Source organism: Gymnoscopelus braueri (assembly GCF_963280865.1).
Source record: "Gymnoscopelus braueri genome assembly, chromosome: 1".
NCBI classification, from domain to species: Eukaryota; Metazoa; Chordata; class Actinopteri; order Myctophiformes; family Myctophidae; genus Gymnoscopelus; species Gymnoscopelus braueri.
The window spans coordinates 38,212,042-38,230,799 of record NC_137603.1 but is presented as its reverse complement, the minus strand read 5'-3'; the positions used below and the strand labels follow the sequence as shown (position 1 = coordinate 38,230,799).

The 18,758-nt window shown below is 37.9% G+C and overlaps 2 protein-coding genes across 3 annotated transcripts in view; one reads left to right on the top strand and one right to left on the bottom strand.

The window, feature by feature from the left end:
* Nucleotides 1–10,708, top strand: part of adamts7 (a disintegrin-like and metallopeptidase (reprolysin type) with thrombospondin type 1 motif, 7) — a 100,579-nt gene extending 89,871 nt beyond the window's left edge. The window contains exons 23-24 of one of the 2 annotated variants that reach the window (XM_080430011.1): nt 894–1,056; nt 9,341–10,708. In XM_080430011.1, coding sequence (XP_080286137.1) covers nt 894–1,056; nt 9,341–9,450 — 273 coding nt within the window. In that variant the 3' untranslated portion in view covers nt 9,451–10,708. Of the gene's footprint in view, nt 1–893; nt 1,057–9,296 lie in introns of both variants that reach the window. The other variant, XM_080430010.1, reaches the window with a different exon arrangement.
* A 3,643-nt stretch (nt 10,709–14,351) lies between these two features.
* On the bottom strand, nt 14,352–17,535 carry calml4a (calmodulin-like 4a; the record flags this gene model as incomplete). The annotated part of the gene is made up of 5 exons (XM_080428013.1): nt 17,515–17,535; nt 17,334–17,364; nt 15,765–15,905; nt 15,231–15,419; nt 14,352–14,449 (listed from the first exon to the last, which is right to left on the bottom strand). The coding sequence occupies exons 1-5, from the start codon at nt 17,515–17,517 to the stop codon at nt 14,352–14,354; spliced, it is 462 nt and encodes a 153-aa protein (XP_080284139.1). The 5' UTR covers nt 17,518–17,535.
* Between the last annotated feature and the right edge of the window lie 1,223 nt (nt 17,536–18,758).

The following is an 18,758-nucleotide window of genomic DNA, read 5'->3' as shown; positions in this document are numbered from 1 at the left end:
ATATGGCACTTTTTTATTATGAAAATATATGGGGGGAAAAAAAGCTTATGAAAATATATAGGGGGAAAAAAAGCAAATGCAAACAAATACTTCTGTTTTTGCATTATTATTATTGGAAAAAAAATGTTTTTTTTGTGTTTTTTTTAACAATATTATTTTCCCGCAAAACGATACATATCGTCACGAAAACGTATCGCGATATATCGTGGGACGATATATCGGCACACCCCTATAGAGCATCGCAGTTCCCGCCCACTTCCTGGTTCCACTTAAAAAAACTCAATGCATTTTTCCCATTGACATTTCCAAAAATATTTATATCAATTAATTTAAACCTAGAATCAAGCCATCCAGGGTCCTGGTGAATCATGACCATAAAACATTTTTTTCTGTGATTTTATTTATTTTATATTTAATTATATGATATACTATATTTAATAAATACCCTTTGTTTTGCCGTTTTCAAAAAAGTTTTTTCACAGAATCAAACGTTTTATGGTCATGATTCACCAGGACCCTGGATGGCTTGATTCTAGGCTTAAATTAATTGATATAAATATTTTTGGAAATGTCAATGGGAAAAATGCATTGAGTATTTTGCAGTGGAACCCGGAAGGGGCGGGAACTGCGATGATCTATAGGCTATATTTAGTACTGTCCAACTTTCAAATTCGTCATGAGTTTCATGTTCATACATACATACATACATACATACATACATACATACATACATACATACATACATACATACATACATACATACATACATACATACATACATACATACATACATACATTCATACATACGGACATACCTGTGCTAGAACACTTGGCCATGCCGTAAAAAAAAATATTGATGTTTAATTCCTAATCCAAACCATTTCCCCATGTAGTGTTCTGCTTCTTGTGGTGGTGGTGTCCAGCGACGGCTCATCAAATGTGTCAATACCAAGGCAGAGACAGAGGAAGAGGTGGATCAGGCCAAGTGTGACCATGAGCCCTCACCTGAGAGCATTCAGAAGTGTAATCTGTCTGAGTGTGAGAGCACTCCCACTGGTGAGTAAAGTCTGTTTAAACTATTTATTTTTGTTCAAGGACACTTTATTTAAGTGTTTTGTTTGTGCTTCATTTGACACTGTAGAGACAGCACACATTGTAGAGTCACAAAAAAAACATTGTTTTGGAACTGGAATGACATATGCAACAATGGTTTGCAACCAGAAATGAACTCGCATTGAGTGATGGCACACGATTACATGTCTTTGTAATGGTTTTGTTACATGACAAGCCCTCAGTACACCATGGCTCTTTCTTCAAAATGGACAAACCCATTGCAAATTAACTAGCTCTGAAACAAAACAGAGCTGTGTATAATGTGCACAAAAATAAAATATGATGCTCTTTGCAACTTAACTACCATATGGGCTAAATGTTTTTGTTTATTTAACCATGAAGCTAAAGGTGTATTAGCCCCATTATACATTACAAAAATACAGTTGCACACAGTATGAAAGCAACCAAATATTGATACAGAATATTAAATAAATTGGCACAGCATAAAGTTATAATTATAAACACTGATTTCGTATGCTCTTGTCGTACAGGTGTCAATTATAAAGATTACCTGTTTGAGCAATTCATTTACATTATCCCTAGACCAGGCTTTTATTTGAGTAGGGTCCAGGAAATTGCTTGCTTCCACACAGTGTATGTGGTGTGTTTTTCTCAATTAGGCGTGCCAAATAAGGTTGTTTGCTTACAATAAATATGCAATTATTGACATATTTATACCTGTGGTTTCTCTCCTCTTTTTACCAGCTTGCAAAGCACGCTAGTCTAAGAAGATACTGACCTACTAGTCATCCATGTGTTCGACATATTCGCAACATGTTTTCAATCATTGGCTGTCCTTTAAGCCAATGGGGATACTTTCCCATACTCTGAACGGGCGGTCTCGTCCTCCCAAGCTATGGCCTAGCAGTGTTGCCAGATATGGTTTTGTTACATGCCAAGCCCTCAGTACACCATAGCTGGGCAACAGGTCTAAGCCAATGGGGAGCCACTAGCAGTGTTGCCAGATTCTGCGAGACAAATCAGAAACCAGGTCTATAAAAACAAGCCGCGCATACACGGCACACACACAGAGAGAAAAAAGAAAGCAAGCTGGTATACATGACTGTGTGTCATGTCTTGTTTTCTTATTTTTCTAACAATTATTGTAATTAAATGTAACAGGGGCTTTTGTGCTCAGTGCTCACTAATCTCTGGCCAGACCCCTGATACATTTGCATACAGCTCAAATTGACTGACAATTTAACTCTGCTTTGTTTTTTGTTGGAGGCAGGCAGTAACGTTCTTTGCCTGGTAATTAAAACTGAACTGTGTGTGTGTGTGTGTGTGTGAGTGTGAGTGTGTGTGTGTGTGTGTGTGTGTGTGTGTGCGCGCGCGCAGTTGCTATTCTTAATGTAATCCCTGTGCTCCCACAGCACATAATTTTTGCTGGCTGGGAATTCCCAATGTCTGTGCCAGCCTCATTCTCCGGACTCCTGATCTTATATATCACATTCAACATGTTTACAGAACGTTATTGTTTATCTGTGTGGATGCTCACATTATTATCGTTTATATGAATCTTTATTGTTATCATTCTTGAAAATGTGAGACTTATTTTGGAGGCGGTAGGGAGGAGAATATGATTTCTTACCAAAGCATGTATACTCAGCAGTAACACTCGAAACACAACGTATATGAAAGTGTTTCCTTATTTCCTGCCTTAACACACGTGCATGTAAATATACTGATTGCCAAACTGACCATGATCATGTTCTTACATGACCAGTACTAGAACAGTGTTGGTGTATGTAAGAGATTTGCTGGAAGTTATAGATATCTCCAAAAATATGAAGAAAAGAAAATCTGCAAATCCCCATATATGGATCGCTGATGTCATCAATATGACATAATAGTACTGACATCATAGCCTATGATAATTAGTACTGTGAAGTACTCTGTCAACGGGTACAACGGGTAGTCTGTCAATGGGTACAATGGTCACAACGAGTATGGCATAAACGTAGGGGTACGCTTTCCCTATATGCATCATTCCTAATTGGCATCGGCTTAGTCAGTTTATCAACTTGACCTGATGAACTAAAATGAAACAAGACTAAGGGCTCACCCTAAATCCCCAAATAGTGGATTTAGCCAGTGTGGCTCTAAATAGGGGCCAGAGGGTGCAGCACATAGACACATTGCCAAACGGAAACAGCAACTCTCAGGCTGGATCATCGAAAGCCAATGTGTACTAGTGAGTTTTCAAACACTAGGTTTGAGACGCTCTAACATGGGCTGGAAGAACGTTCCACAGGGACCAGACGAATCTGTCAGTGCAAAAAAAAAATGCCCTCTGCGATTTGGGTCTGGCACCGCTCCGTTGTGAATCCATTTCCTGCTCCCGAAGTCTGGGGTGACCAATCATGGCCCAGTATTCAAATATGGGAGACTGTAATTGGTAGTTGGTTGTAGGTCTAACCAATTGCGTGCAGAGCCATTGTTTTGACCCCGCCCCTTGGGGAAAAAAACGTCCTCATAGAAGCACCAGACTCATATCCACGCAGTGATATAGTCTGGCCACGCGAGGCTAGGATATAAGGAGCAGAGTGGCCACTAGGGGCCGCTAGTTATGGACGTTCCACAGTGACGTACAGTAAGCATATAGTAAGAGAGTAGAGGAAGTCAACTTAAGAGCACAGGAATTCCCACGTCCCACTACCCAATTTGTTGTTTACTGTTCCACAAGGGTGGGGAGCAGGATGGGGATGGGGTTAGTGGGTGAGTGGGTCAAAGAGTGTGTGTGTGTGTGTGTGTGTGTGGGTGAGTGGGTCAAAGAGTGTGTGTGTGTGTGTGTGTGTGTGTGTGTGTGTGTGTGTGTGTGTGTGTGTGTGTGTGTGTGTGTGTGTGTGTGTGTGTGTGTGTGTGTGTGTGTGTGTGTGTGTGTGTGTGTGTGTGTGTGTGTGTGTGTGTGTGCGTGCGTGCGTGTGTGTGTGCACATGAACGTGGGTGTGTGTGTGAGTGAAGGGGAGTTGCACACAGGAAACGCTATGTATTGAATTGCAGCTGTGACATTTGGACCCTACTGATGTCATGGGTTTTCTATGATCTGGGAGACAGTGGAGATGCTGTGAAATGGAGCTTTTGTGACTCGAGATGAAAGTTGCTTGGTGTGGTAGGGTAGAACAGTGGCTTGGTTGCTGATGATTATCTGGACTAATTTTATGGCATACTTTAAAATGTAGTGAAATAATGCACTTCATTATTTGTTTTTTTTATAACACTGTGTGTAGTATGGCTTATTTTTTGAGAGAAAATGTCATCAATATTCTTAATCATTTTGATCTGTCTGATCTTGTTGATCTGTGTTTTATGTGCCATATCCTTCAATTAATCTTTACTTTGTAATTTGAATATTAAGCTGTTATGCTAATTAGTCACAGAATGACAGGACTAATTATCTGTCTATATTTAGTCACAGCATCACAAGTTTAAAACTGCACAAGGTCAATATAATATGTGCTTCATAATATTGGCTGGCAGCATTATCTCAATAAAACCTTTGTATGAAGGTTTCAGTTCTTCTTATGCATCTTTTGTAGCTGTCCATCACACACAGTAACACCAAGATTAACGCAAGATTATGCACATTAACACTCGTGTGTCTAAGAGCAATAGGGCATGGTTTTCAGTGGTAGAGTCATTCAAGACAGGAGGTCTGGCATATTATCTATAGTATGTATCTAGAACATGCATTGCTGAAAACTCGTCTTAAGAATGATACAGAAAGGAATCTGGTATTTTGTCAGTGGAAAAAGAGAACAGGCTATTCTGTTGGATCATTAGTTTCCCTGTTGACAACTGGTTGACATTATAATTACCTGAACGGTAGCCCCGTCTGTGACATCCCCCTCTGCTGTAGCTCTGGGACTCAGTCACCAAAAATTGGGCTGAGGGGCTGACCGGTGATACGGTCACATCTTGCCTTTTTCAATCAAAAATGTAAAGGTAGTCCCAGTATCCTATTGATGTCTCTTCCATTTGGTCTGTAAAAAATAATTGAAACAACCATTTAAATGGGGATTTTTCCATCCATGTTACATTTGATGCAGGCCGGCAAAAACTCTGAACTTTGACCGCTTGACCGTTTCGCCAGTCGCCCCCATCAGTCGGATCTTAACCATACGTGACAGAGTCCCGGAGCTACAGCGGAGGGGGAGGTCACAGACGGGGCTACCTGAACAGCTCATTATTGTCTCCAACTGAATCAGGGTGTCAACTATATAGACTTCCGACACTTCTATGGTTGAAATGCAATGATATTTTTGCTTGCTATACTGTATACAGTGGTGCACTGAACAGTGTGCAAATGCAGTGCATTGAACAGTACATTACGAGCATTTGTCCACTGCTCAGGCAAGGAAGACTTGAGATCATCAGTAACTGATGAATATGTAGTATCAAAACATTTATTTGTGGATATTTGGCACATTTTGGGTGGCAACCTGCTGTTTACATACTTATTGAAGGTAAATAGTTTTTACCTTTTTTCTTTTCTTGAGTAGTGTGTGGATTCCTCACCTTATTCTTAAGAGGAAACGGTTATGTTTCTCTGGAAATCATACTTTGAGATAGCATGAGACACTACAAATACCTGTGTTGTAAGTGAAATCCATTAGCTACAGCATCTTCCATTCACAGTGTTAAACTATTCACCCACGTTCCACTTCCTGCAGGAAAGAGTGGGCTTTTACTTGATTTCTTCCCCAACCTGTCTCCTGCTTTTCTCTTCCAAGGTATTTGAAAAGAAGGAACAGACTCAACAATGTAAAATAACAGATTTTCAGTGTTTTTCAGTTGAAAATAAGTAATTTGTATTGAGTACATGCCTTAGCATAAATAGACATTAGACTCCTGGCCACTCAAATTTGAAGAGTAGCAAGAAAAGAATATCAGGCCATGAGTTCCTGATTAGGTGTAAAGTTACAGTAACGGCTCACAGCCTTTGGCCGGTGCTGTTGTATCAATGTTGTACTTCCAACATAGGGAGTTTGTATAGGCACAGACCAGATGTTTAAAACATCGAATGGAATCAAAATTAAAGTGCTATGTGCATTCTGTTTTATACATCTATCGTACCTGTTCACATTCACAGCAAAGGAGCCAGATGTTAAAAGGTTTATATTGATTCAGAACACACTGTGTGCACACAAGAGTCAGACAAAATGCCATATCTACCCATCTGTATGTGTGTCATGTTGGAAATAATATTTTTTACACAGAAGATTATTTTTATTCATCTTTTTTACAGTAGATAGGAGCATGTAGAGAGACAGGAAAATGAGGGCAGAGAGACACGATGGGAGTCGGATTCAAACTTAAGTTTGTTATGTTTGTTAACTATTTGTAACTGACCATGTGGGATCACTAACACGTTCCCCACGATATCATTCAGCACAAGTACATCTGCATACAATGGTTTATTTATTAATGTGGTGTGGCATGTTGATTTAGCTACGGTATTGCAACTGGCATTGTCCTCTACCATCTATTCTTATTAAAACATGTTGCTAGCTAGCTGATTTAATTCAGTTTGTGGTAGGCCTACAACTTACCTCTGTCAAATTCTTTATGTTCTGGACTGAGAGCGATTGGGGGTTGGGGGAAGGTGTCTCTTTTTTTTTCAATTTCCTTGGGGTCTTCGATGGACACTCTCTTTCTCTTTTTTCTGTTGCACCAACTTCTGAATCTGTTTCTTCCGAACGTTTCCACTTCATGGCCGGTTGATATTGAGTCCTGTATTCTCTGAATTAATCGCTTCTTGCAAATTCGAGATGATTTGTTTACCTGGCGCTGCGATGTTAGATCGAGTTCATCCAGACGTTGAAATACATCGTTGGGTTCCCATTTTTTGGGGGGGTGTTACACAAAATGCCATGATTTCTACAGTTACTGTATCTTTGCAAAGACCGCAAACATTGTTAATATCCGCAGAAACAGACATTGCTTCCCGCTCGTGTAGAAAAGGATCATACTTATAGTGGTATCCACATTGAGAGGAGCTGTGATGACGTCAGATGTTTTGTTACGCTGATTGGCTAGAGGAGTTTGTCTGTCAAGGCAAGTACTCCCATCCACTATTCTCCCTGCCAATGGGCCAAAGTCCAGACTGATATCGTGGGGAACGTGTTAGTGATCCCACGTCATCAGTCTGGCAATGACAGGCTGCATTTACCCAACATAATTGAAGTGTCCTTCACAGAGATTAAATGAGTCACAGTTGTTGTTGTTGTTGTTGAATTGGTTGATTGGCGCTACAGGCCTTCTTTAAGATTATATTGGTAATACTGAGGTGTTAAGGTGGAAGAGCAGACAGATACTGTATAACTATTTTTCATCAGGAAACAAAGTCTTGCTGTATAATGACAGCAACTGTTTTGGAGTTCTTCATAAAATCCTCCTTCTAGAAAAGCGTAGGTGAACAGTAAGATGTTCCCACTCAGGTATTTTGATCTGTTATTATCTTTATCTGAATAAAGAGAGTAACAGGTATATCCTGGATGGAAGGAACCTCATATTCAATGATGCTCTGGGTTGTCTATATACCACCCTCTGAGCACTTCTTGGGTTTCGACTCCCTGACATTGCAGCAATATGAGAAAATAGCAAAAGAATTGCAATGAAATAACAATTAAATAGTGGGTCTTTGTACATTTTATGTTTTCACCAAGGCTCCTACACTGTATACTATTATTCATGTTTTCCTAAGTGCATTACTGTGTATAATTACAACTATAATCATGTATTAGTTTTAAATACAAATGCAGTTATGCTATTTTCTTTTTGAGTTGGTTGAGCCGGAGTTGGTTTGAGTATGAAAATGACATTCAATCTCCTTCTGCTCAGGGCAAATGTAATAGCATTCATGACAACACTACACTGTTTCTATCCGTGACTATAGTTATAACCATCTGAGCCTTCTACTACAACTCACAGGAGTAAGCAAGCCATGTTCTCACCTGTTGGTAGTCTGTCAGAGTAACTATTTGTAAAACTAGCATGGTCAAGTAAAAAGAACCATGTATGACTCTGTCCACTAACCACACCTCCAGCTATTTGTGTTCTCTTGTTTGGTATGTAGCTGATATATTGCACTTTTACCTTAGCGCTAGGTATACTCTTAGTTGCTTGTTTTAGAAGAGAATGCACTTAAGACTTCCGGTGATTAGTAGTTTTCTTGCCTACCGATGTTGAATGCACTTTGAATGCACTGAATCCACGCTTTGGATAAAAGTGTCTGCTAAATGACTGTAATGTAATGTTGTATAAAGGGAACATATGTATGTCTGACAATCGAGAGAGTCTCCGAGAGCTCTCGTCTTTTGCATAATAAATACATTGATTCATTCCACTCTACCCTTGTGGGAATTCTATACTGAAGGAAGGTTAATTCCTGCCACGACACAAGGTACAACACAATTGTCATTGTTTTGTCATTGGAACAGAACTGTTCTACTGTTCTATCATTGTTTCATTGTGTTGTGAAATTCACAACACAATGAGAGGGTTCCAGGGGGTTGAGAGGGTTCTAGGGGGTCCCCAGCAAAATTTAATAATTTAGCATCAAATTCTGTTTTATACACTTTCACTGTATATACATCGTCTAGTTGAAAATAGCCGATGAACAGTACAAGCTCACAACACGTCTTGACACCATTTGCCACATTTGTAATGTTTTTGAAACTTTATACAACATAAATCTTGTATGAGGGGTCCTTGGCACAAAATGTTGTCAGATGACGGTCCACGGCCAAATATATACATTTTGGGGTCCTTGACATGAAAGTGTTTGAGAACCACTTTGTATGTATGTGCATGTATGTAACTCTCTCTCAGGGTTGACATCTCCGTCTCTGTGATGGATCGGCTTTCAGTACACTACCATATCTTCTAACCTTGTGCTCAGGGGGTTACAAAAGATTTGTCATTATTCTGTGTACTGACATGTTGTTCACTATAATTCACTTCACTATGATCCTGGCCAAAAGAAAGTCTCTGTGAGTGTCCAGGCAATTATGAAGTATTATGATACTTGACATAAGTCATTATAAAATGCATAAAGCATTGTGAATATTTATGAGTTCTTTTAACTATAAGCACATTACAATTCATTATACGTGCATGCGATTGTTGTGTTGGGAAATGAATGCTAATGAGTTGTCTATGTAACTCTCTCTCTCTCTCAGGGTTGACATGTGTACGTGATAGACTTACCCTCCGCTTCTGTCAGACTCTCCAGTGGTTGGGCCGCTGCCACCTACCCACAGTACGAGCACAGTGCTGCAAGACCTGCAGCCAGCGTTCCCGTGGCAACACGCGTACCACTCGCCGCTGAAGTGACAGTAAATTGGATTGACAATAACACAAACTCCGTAGAGGTGCCCTTACATGCTGTCACAAGGACAGTAGTGATTAGTTTTTTCATGCACAGATAACACGTAATCAAACACGTGAACCACTTGTACAGGTCATCCGGGTTAAAATGCCTTCTACAGTATATTCATTTATATATCAATCAGACGCATGTATGTGGGGCAATTATTTTGCTCATGTACGGCAGAGATATTCTACAGGGAAGAAAGGAAATCCTTCTGTAAAAACGATATAAAAAACTAGATAGGAATGATTGTGAAACAATGATACATTTTTGTTTGCACTTTCTCTGTTGATAAACCTGTGGAATTGTATTTGTTTTCAGAGAAATGTAACTCTTACAGAGTAGCACTAAGGGATGTGGTATGGCTAGCTTACTAATTTAGCATGCAGTGATAGTTAGGGATGTAGCTCAACCAACCAACCACGTGTGTACAATGCACTCATTTGATTGCAGCATAACATTGAACGGTATATTATGCAAGCTGAAAGTTAGATTACTGTACTGTGTGTTTTTCTCCTAACATGGTACAAAACCAGTGCTATGCATCATTTATGAATACCTTTATAACGATAATAGTTTAATAGCTTACGATTTCTATACAACCTTTATGAATCAGTTGAGACTGGCTCGTCAGGAAGGGTCAAGAAACGCCTCACAATCTTAACATCTTGCCTTTTTTTATATATCACAAGGAAAATGTGAAAATGATGCTGAAAGAATAATATGGTGCTATTAGCCAAACAGGCTTCAAACTTATTTGGGACAGGTATTGGCAGGCCCAGTGCCTTATCTACTTGAATGTCATGTTATTGAATATTTTGCCACTTAATTTCCTCTAAATTGCTCTCTAAAAACAAGTATAATAATAAAGAAAAAAAGAAAGAAGGAATGAAAAATAGTTACCAGGGGGTAGAGTTGTTTGGTAGATAGAGCAGTTTTAGACCCCTCCCCCAATAATGTCAAGTGGAAGACTAAGCCTGATATATGAATTATGTATGTTTTTATATATTGTATGACTGTTACCAATTTATGTGTTTTAGAGGATTACAATTCCTAAATGACTAGAATTATTATTTTTATAAATTAGTAGTGTCGATTTAATTCATTTATGCATTAGAATTGGTCATATTTACTAATGCAAATACGTACACTCCAGTAGGCTGCAATTCAGAGTTTGTACTGCAGGGATTTTATAATAAAACTGCTCATGTCAGAATGTGACCTTAAACTTTTCATAAGCACTTCCCAGGCAGCTGTGCATGTGTTTTTGCGGTATTCTCAAGTCCCTTAATGTGAGGATTCAGCCTTGCAACATATGTTATTTTTTATGTTTTCTTGACTTTGACTATAGGTTCAGTATAGAAAAGATAGAGATAAATTCTGTTTTCAAAATACTGCAATAATATACTAATTTGACTTTATGATTTCCTAATGACACATAATTGTACTACCGTACAAATATAAAAAGCCATGGTGATCAACCACACTTCACCAGATTAGAAACAGAGAAAGCTTTACTTTTATAAGACTATATAAATAGGCTGTACATAGTAGTAACCACCAGAAGAACATGATGAGATGTAATCTTATGAGTACAGACCATTATTATTGTGTGTTTTGTGTTTGATTCTAAATAGACTCTTCTAAATTAATGGTCTATTTAAACTGAACACAGTTTTACTTTATAGGCTATCACTTCAACTGGAAGCAAAGCCCAGCAGGTTAACATATCTTTTAAGACCCATTATAAGGTGCTCAAATATGCTCAAAATAAAGAGTCGCACCATTCAATATGGGCCTGTGCAAAACAGAGTTGACTTTCCTTTGCACAGGTGCCAATACAAATGCCATTTGGCACTTGTGCTTTTTTGTTCATTTCAAACTGATGTATTGATAGAAATAGAAATTATATTAGATTTGTTGTGCATCCTTCTGACTTCTCACCCTTATTTTCTCTTATTATTAGAGAATGGCCATGTGGGTCAGTCGGACAGAAGGTCAGTTGTTTGGTCATTCCATCCGTCTGTCCGTCCATCTGCTAAACACTTTGGTTCCAAAGAACATATTTATAAAACTGCTGGCTGGATTACCATGGACTTTTCTTTGCATTTGGCCTTTACTCTAGCACCACCCCTAGGCCAAAATGTCTCATCCACACAAGATATCTCAAAATGTAATGGGTGCTATGCCGTTAAACTTGCCAAGTGCATTCATGCTCCCTGGAGAATGAACCCTACTGATTTTGGTGACCCCAATGGCCTTCCCACTTCTCTTGTGCCACCCTTGACCCTGTTCCCCAGGCTGAGAGCAGCAAGCTCCAAGGTCAAGATTGTGTTGGTCGGGTCGAACCACTTTGGTCCGGTTGGGTGAGGCTAGTGGGGCTTTTAGACTCTAGTATTGTTTGTTTAGTTTTTTTTACAGATCTGTTGTGGGTTAGGGATTTCCCCCCCTATACATCTGAGTGCTTCTACGTGACTTGTACAGTGACATATGGTATACTGTACTTTATATCCTAGTCATCCTCATTGCAATTAAAGGCTTTGTGGGGGGTTCTAGCAATTTCTTAACAAATGTACATGTTTAACCCTTAATATAAATGCTGTGATAGCATTTTGGGAAATGTTCTTTTTAAAAATTTTAAGTAATGTGTTTATATAATAATGGCACATGAATGTTCATACATTGTCCTTCATACTCTAAATTAAAAACAAAATGACCGTAAACCATCTACATTATGGCAGTGCATTTATTACAGAAGGAGAAGTGGTTCATATTTCATATCAATGCTCCAGAGGCTTTAAGTATGATGGAACAGACAAACCCTTACCCCAGAGGGGGTTTCACAGAGATGAGTGTTTGATTCAACCATTCAAAATATATTTCCCAATCAATTTGTTCACCCTTTTCTTTCCAGGTTCCTTCGCTCATATGGAGTGAATATGAAAGTAAAAGAGTAATTAACTATTACCTTTACATGCATCAAATTGAAAGTGCCAGTTTGACAGATTTACGAAAAACGACAATACAGTATGTAAAGAAAGAAAAGTAAAAGGTTTGGTTATTTAAACATACTTCGAATGAATTATATTGTGCTTATTGTTATAAGCACACTATTTGCAACGCTTTATAAGACTAATCATTAGAAAGCATTTTATGATGATTTTATTTTGGCCAGGATCATTGTGAAATTTTATTCTCATTGTTTTAATACATTATAATTCTATAATAAGTGCTATAATGCATTATGGTGTGATTATAAGTCAATATGAGTGGTCATTAAGTGGAAAATATAATTAAGTCTATGCAAGGACAACAAGCAAAAATAATCTGCCTACAACTCCAGGAATGTCATTAATTTACTTCAAAAAGAAAACAAAAACCACTCAGCTCTATATACAGAATATTTGCACATTTGGTCCAAAGATCTACACACAGAATTAATCTATAGTCATGAAATCACATTCATCTAATTACTTAACTTAAAACACCCTTATAATGCATGATAATGCACTATAAGTATTATAATAAATTACAACTATGATAATTGAATTAAACAATGATCTTGGTCAAAAGAAACCAGCAATTATGAAGCATCATGATACTAGAGCTTTTAAGTCATTATGAAAATATAGGCATTATGCTTTAAGTACTTACAGTATGAGTGTTTATAGTTGTAAGTATGCAGTGTTATAGTAAGTATACATTATGCATTTACTTGACCTTATAAGTTATAAAGTGCTTTATAACATGATTATTTTTTTATAAAGCATTATGAATATTTATGAGTGCTTCTAACTATAATTATACAGTGTTATAAGCAAATTGTAATACATTATAGACATGAGCTTTATAGAAAGTGTGTCCCCACTGGGGGGTGGGTTAAAACTCCATGTCCTAAATAATCATAATCTCATCGTGAATCAAGGACTACAAGCTATAGTGCTATTGTTTATTACAACATTAAACGGTATAAAACTGGGCTCCTCAATGTTCTTTATGTCGAACCATATCTATATTTTTGCAATCTGGGAACCCATCGCCAAATGAAAAGGAAAAACAGCGCCCTCTACTGAATCTGTTCTTGAGAGATTCATATTTTTGTCTCAGTCACTTTTGAAGACCATTTGCATCTGGATTTAAATTAAAATACTTCTGATACGAGAATATAGTCTCACTCTGTTACTCTGCAGACCACTCAAGAAAGCCCCCATCATTGGTCCCTAACCCAAAGTTTGATAAACACTGGTGATTAACACACAATGTACAACTATTCTATGTACTTAACATGATCCCACGTTCTGCACAATGGTTTAATAAGTATATAATTATGAATAAACATAGGAAAAGTATCAACAATATTGTCAATGCTGATTGTCACATTATCAGTTTTGTAAATAATGTATACTGTAGTTATGCTTGTGCTACCTTTTTATGAACAACTCACTTTTTTATCGCTGCTGTCGGGCAGAAACCAACTATGTCCAAAATGTAAAAGTTTCTGAAAATGATATATATGTTTTTTAAATAACACAATATTGCCTCACCAAAGTTGGTATTGTGACTTAAGACATTGTCAGATACTTGCATCTGTCATTATATTATCATCACTTTACCCAAAACCAGCTGAAATGGAGTTGAAGGTTTTTCACCAGTGAAGTGGAGATAGTTGTTGTGTCCATCATTGATTAGAATGACAAAGTCAGACGGGAGTTAGGAGTCAATGGAGTTAGGAGGTTTAGTCAGAAGTGCCTTTTAATACTTTGCATTGGTTCAATATTTGTAAATCCCACACACATGTAAAGGGTGTTCAATAGCAAAATAAAAAATAGAAAGGAGGTTTGCGCCTGACAGTGACGAATATTACTTAGTAATCGACGGGCGGCAGCGTCACCATTCGGGTAAACTCTTCATAGTTTACAGTGCCATTTGATTTGACGTTTGCCTCTCTGAACAGGTCATCCACTAGAAGCAAAGAAAGAGAGAAAAGTGATCGGTAACGATACATTTGAACAGCGATACGATACGCATCACGATACATGGTTGGTGATACGATACATGTACGATATTGGTTCATGGCGATTCAATGATTTAAAATTGATACAGTAACAATTTAGCAAAAAATTATAATCTGTGTGAATCGTGTGGAGAGTGCAGTTTTTTTAAGGGAAAACAATATTATGGATATAAATAAGTAAACAGGCAAATACATGGACATTGTATTTGAAAACATATGGACAAACCCGCACCTTGGCATGAACACAGAGATTACACACTTTTATGGATAAACCATGTGTGGCGATATGTAATGGAAAAGTAATTAAACCCCTCTTTCTCTTACAACGCACAAGTACATCGATACAATCAATTATTTGCATTGCAAAACCAGTCGATACGGTTATTTGCATGGCAAAACGATTCGATACGATATAAAGTCAAACAATACAATATTTTGCTATTTGCCTATCGATATAGTAGATTGTTGAAAATGTAACTCGATTCATCGATGCAGTTATTGTATCGTTACACCTCTAATACATACTCTGGTTAGGTAATTGCTAATGGGAAGTCTCTCAGCTCAAAGATGATTTTAATTGGTGCTAATGGGAAGTCTCTCCTCAAAGATGTCTTTGGTGACATCACAAGTGGCAATTAAATGATTGTACATCATACAGCTCTTAAAACCAAACCAAGGATGCTAATCAATTGACATTTGTTTAACACATTTTCATGATGAAGAACCTACCTTCTTTGTCCGTGAGTTTCTCGCCAAGCTTGGTGAGTTTTGCCCGTAGCTCAGATGCCTGAATGTAGCCTTTCTTCTGCTTGTCTGTCATCTTCAAGGCCTCCAGGATCTCAGTCTTGGGATCTTCCTGTTGCATCTGCCGGTGCATGATGGTCAGGAATGTGGAGAAGTCAAGCTCACCCGTCTTATCTAAGAAATTTAGAATCGTTTTAAAATACAGTACAAAATAAGTAATGAACTCAGCATCTGGATAACTAACTAAAATGAGTTTCTGCACTATACAACACCATCTAATTCATACTGTTGTCACTGTATCCCACACCTACACTACATACTGACCCAACTCACACCTCATACCCTTGCTTTCTTCTTTATAGTTTAATAGGCACTGTTTACCATAGCAAAAGCTGGTTATAACTTACCTTATAACACATTTCACAACAGTGCAGTGATGTAAACTTGGGTCTGTATCATAATACTGTTGCAAACAACAGGATTTGTCCAAATTCAAAGGAAATATATATTCTACAGTACCTATCTTATGGACTTGGAGGTGTCTCTCGATTTCACTGAATGTAGGGCTGGTACCCAGGCAGCGCATTACTGTGATCAAGTCCTTGGTGTCAATCTTGCCCTTTTGTTTCTTGTCATACAAAGAGAAACATTCCTTGAATTCTGTGGGGAAAATAAGGCAAGCATTGCATTACTCAAGGACGCTATCTCTGTGTCAAGCTGTACAGTATATACTGTGTATGTATGCATGCATGCATACATACAGTATATATACATATATATGTACACATATACTTATATACTGTACATATACATACTTATATATACATATATTGTACATATACTATATGTGCGCGCACACACACACACACACACACACACACAGTAGTGGTATGGGCTGCATGCAATCATTAAAGGGATATTTCACTTTCAAAAAACCTTTTGGTGATTTTATCGTCTACGCAGGCTTTTGTGAACACCACAGATAGTTTTTAAGTTGCTTGATTCAATATTTAGATATTAGATATTCATTTTATCAGACACGCCCCCTTCCTATACAAACCCATTGTAACTTCAAACTCCATTTTTAACATGTTAGATCGTTCAAAAACACCCGTCCTTGGTTCTGGTGACTCATACCGCCCCCCTAATACGCGAGGGGGCCGTGTTTTTTCAATTACTTTTTTCATGTATTTTTAATTTTTTTTTTGGAAAATGATTTTTTTTTAATATAATAAAAATAATTAATAGAATAAACGAAAATAATTCTCGGAAAAACACGGCCCCCTCACGCATTAGAAGGGCAGGGTGAGTCACCAGAACCAAGGACAGGTGTTTTTGATGAATCTAACATGGTTAAAATGGAGTTTGAAGTTACAATGGGTTTGCATAGGAAGGGGGCGTGTCTGATAAAAGGAATATCAAATATCTAAATACTGAATCGAGCAACTTAAAAACTGTCTGGGGGGGGCTCACAAAGGCTTGAGTAGATGATAAAATCTCCAAAGGTTTTTTTGAAAGTGAAATATCCCTTTAAGTAATGAACAAGTAGTGACATTTGCTATCCTCCACACACATGAGTGAAAAGGGAGAACAGAATGGAGTGGATGTTTCCTGTTTATTCCTGTAAACCATATGTGATGATGTAAACAGGATACAGGCTATAGGCTATGAGATCCCAGCAAGACTATTTTCACTGTGGAAGGGAAAGTCATCATGTCCTCTTCAAATCACAGTGAGAAATGACTTGAATTATCCATTATGATCTAACAGTTTTTTTCAAAGTGGTGTCCTTGGCTCATGGAGTGCCAGGGCAGCCATTTGGAAAGGAGAGGGAAATGGAAATAATAAACAATATATAATTCAAATTCATATGATTATAGTGCCAGTTTAACCACTTTCTGGAGTCCCTAATTTTGAGCATGTCATTTCTGTATAGAAAGTAGTGATTGGTGACAGAATGGCAAAAGCTTGTGCTCTAAATCACTTTCAACCTAATGTACATACTGACATCAAATATATTTCCAAAATGTTCTTCTTTTCAGAGGACTAAAACTCACTGTTCATCATTCAAAACAAACACCAACTTACCATTGATTTGAGCTGGCGTGAAAAACTTAGCCTGTGAAGAGTAAATTATTATTTTCATGTAAATGCAGCGAAACCATAGTCACGTGAAATAAACATTTAAATGGCTTACAAAATCTAGACTTTTATAGACTACAGACTTGAGCCTAATTCATACTTTATAGAATTGCTGTTCTGTTCTTACCATTTTTTAGGCCGAAGTGTGCAATCCCTTCCTGGAAGATGAGTTCCCTGTGTGACTCACCTGCTGTGTCTCCACCTAGGTTCCAAAGTCCACTACCTAGGCCCCTGCGTAATCTAATAGCCGTTGCTGTGGAAACACAGATACCAGATATGCCTCATTGTTATCCTTTCCCTTTCTTTCCCCTTAAAGCCGCAATAGGCTTTTATTGATTTCCAATAGCCATAGTCACTTTTAGTTCATGTGGTTTCATAAAGACAATGCATGTATATCTACAAGCTTGAGAGCTTGTAGGTTTGTCATAGAAAGTACGTAAGTGGTAAAGCAAAGGGAACATAAAACAATACAATATGAAATACTTGAAACAATGCAGGCAAATCCGAGCGAAATATCGTCAGAGGAATATCGTACGTTTAGGTACAACTGTACATGATTGCAATGGTTTTTGCTGAATTTAAAGAGGCAATTTGACCCATACATTTGAACTATAATAGACCTTACAAAGGTCTATTATAGTTCAAATGTATGGGTCAATACATGGGTCATGTATGTATGTATGGGTCAATAGACAAAGGTCTATTATAGTTCAAATGTATGGGTCAAATTTCCTCTTTAAATTCAGCAAAAACCATTGCAATCATGTACAGTTGTACCTAAACGTACGATATTCCTCTGACGATATTTCGATGGTTCCAGACAGAGTTTCACTAGCCTATTATTTGAATATTTAGCTGTGGTGCTTTGTTTCAATTTCAATATCTGTTACGGCCAGCCATATTTTATTCAGTATATTTAGTATCTATCTTAATTTATATTATTTGTATTTCTTGTATTTTGTTATTCCTGTGTGGAGGTGGAGAGTTGGCACTGATTGCAATTAGCAACTTCAGTGACACCTGCCTGTGGGGAATTGCTCCCTATCTGACTTGTTAGTTCCACTAATGCTCCTGGCTGCTGATTGGCCGTGTCCTCTAGCAGTCCTCTCAACTCAGAGTGTAGAAGAGAGAGTAACGTCACGCTTTGATCTCGCCGCAAAGCAGGCCGCTATGGGCTATAGTTCCAAACATTGGAACTAGACAGAGCACTTCCGCATTCCATTCTTACGATGGGAGTCAACGCTAGTGGCATAACTCTCTTATGCGGCTCTGCCTCAACCTACATGATTTGACCTTTTTAATAGCAAAAAGTCCTTTTTAATAGCAAAAAGTTATCAACAAACTATGCTATAAAAACTGGTCAAACATTGG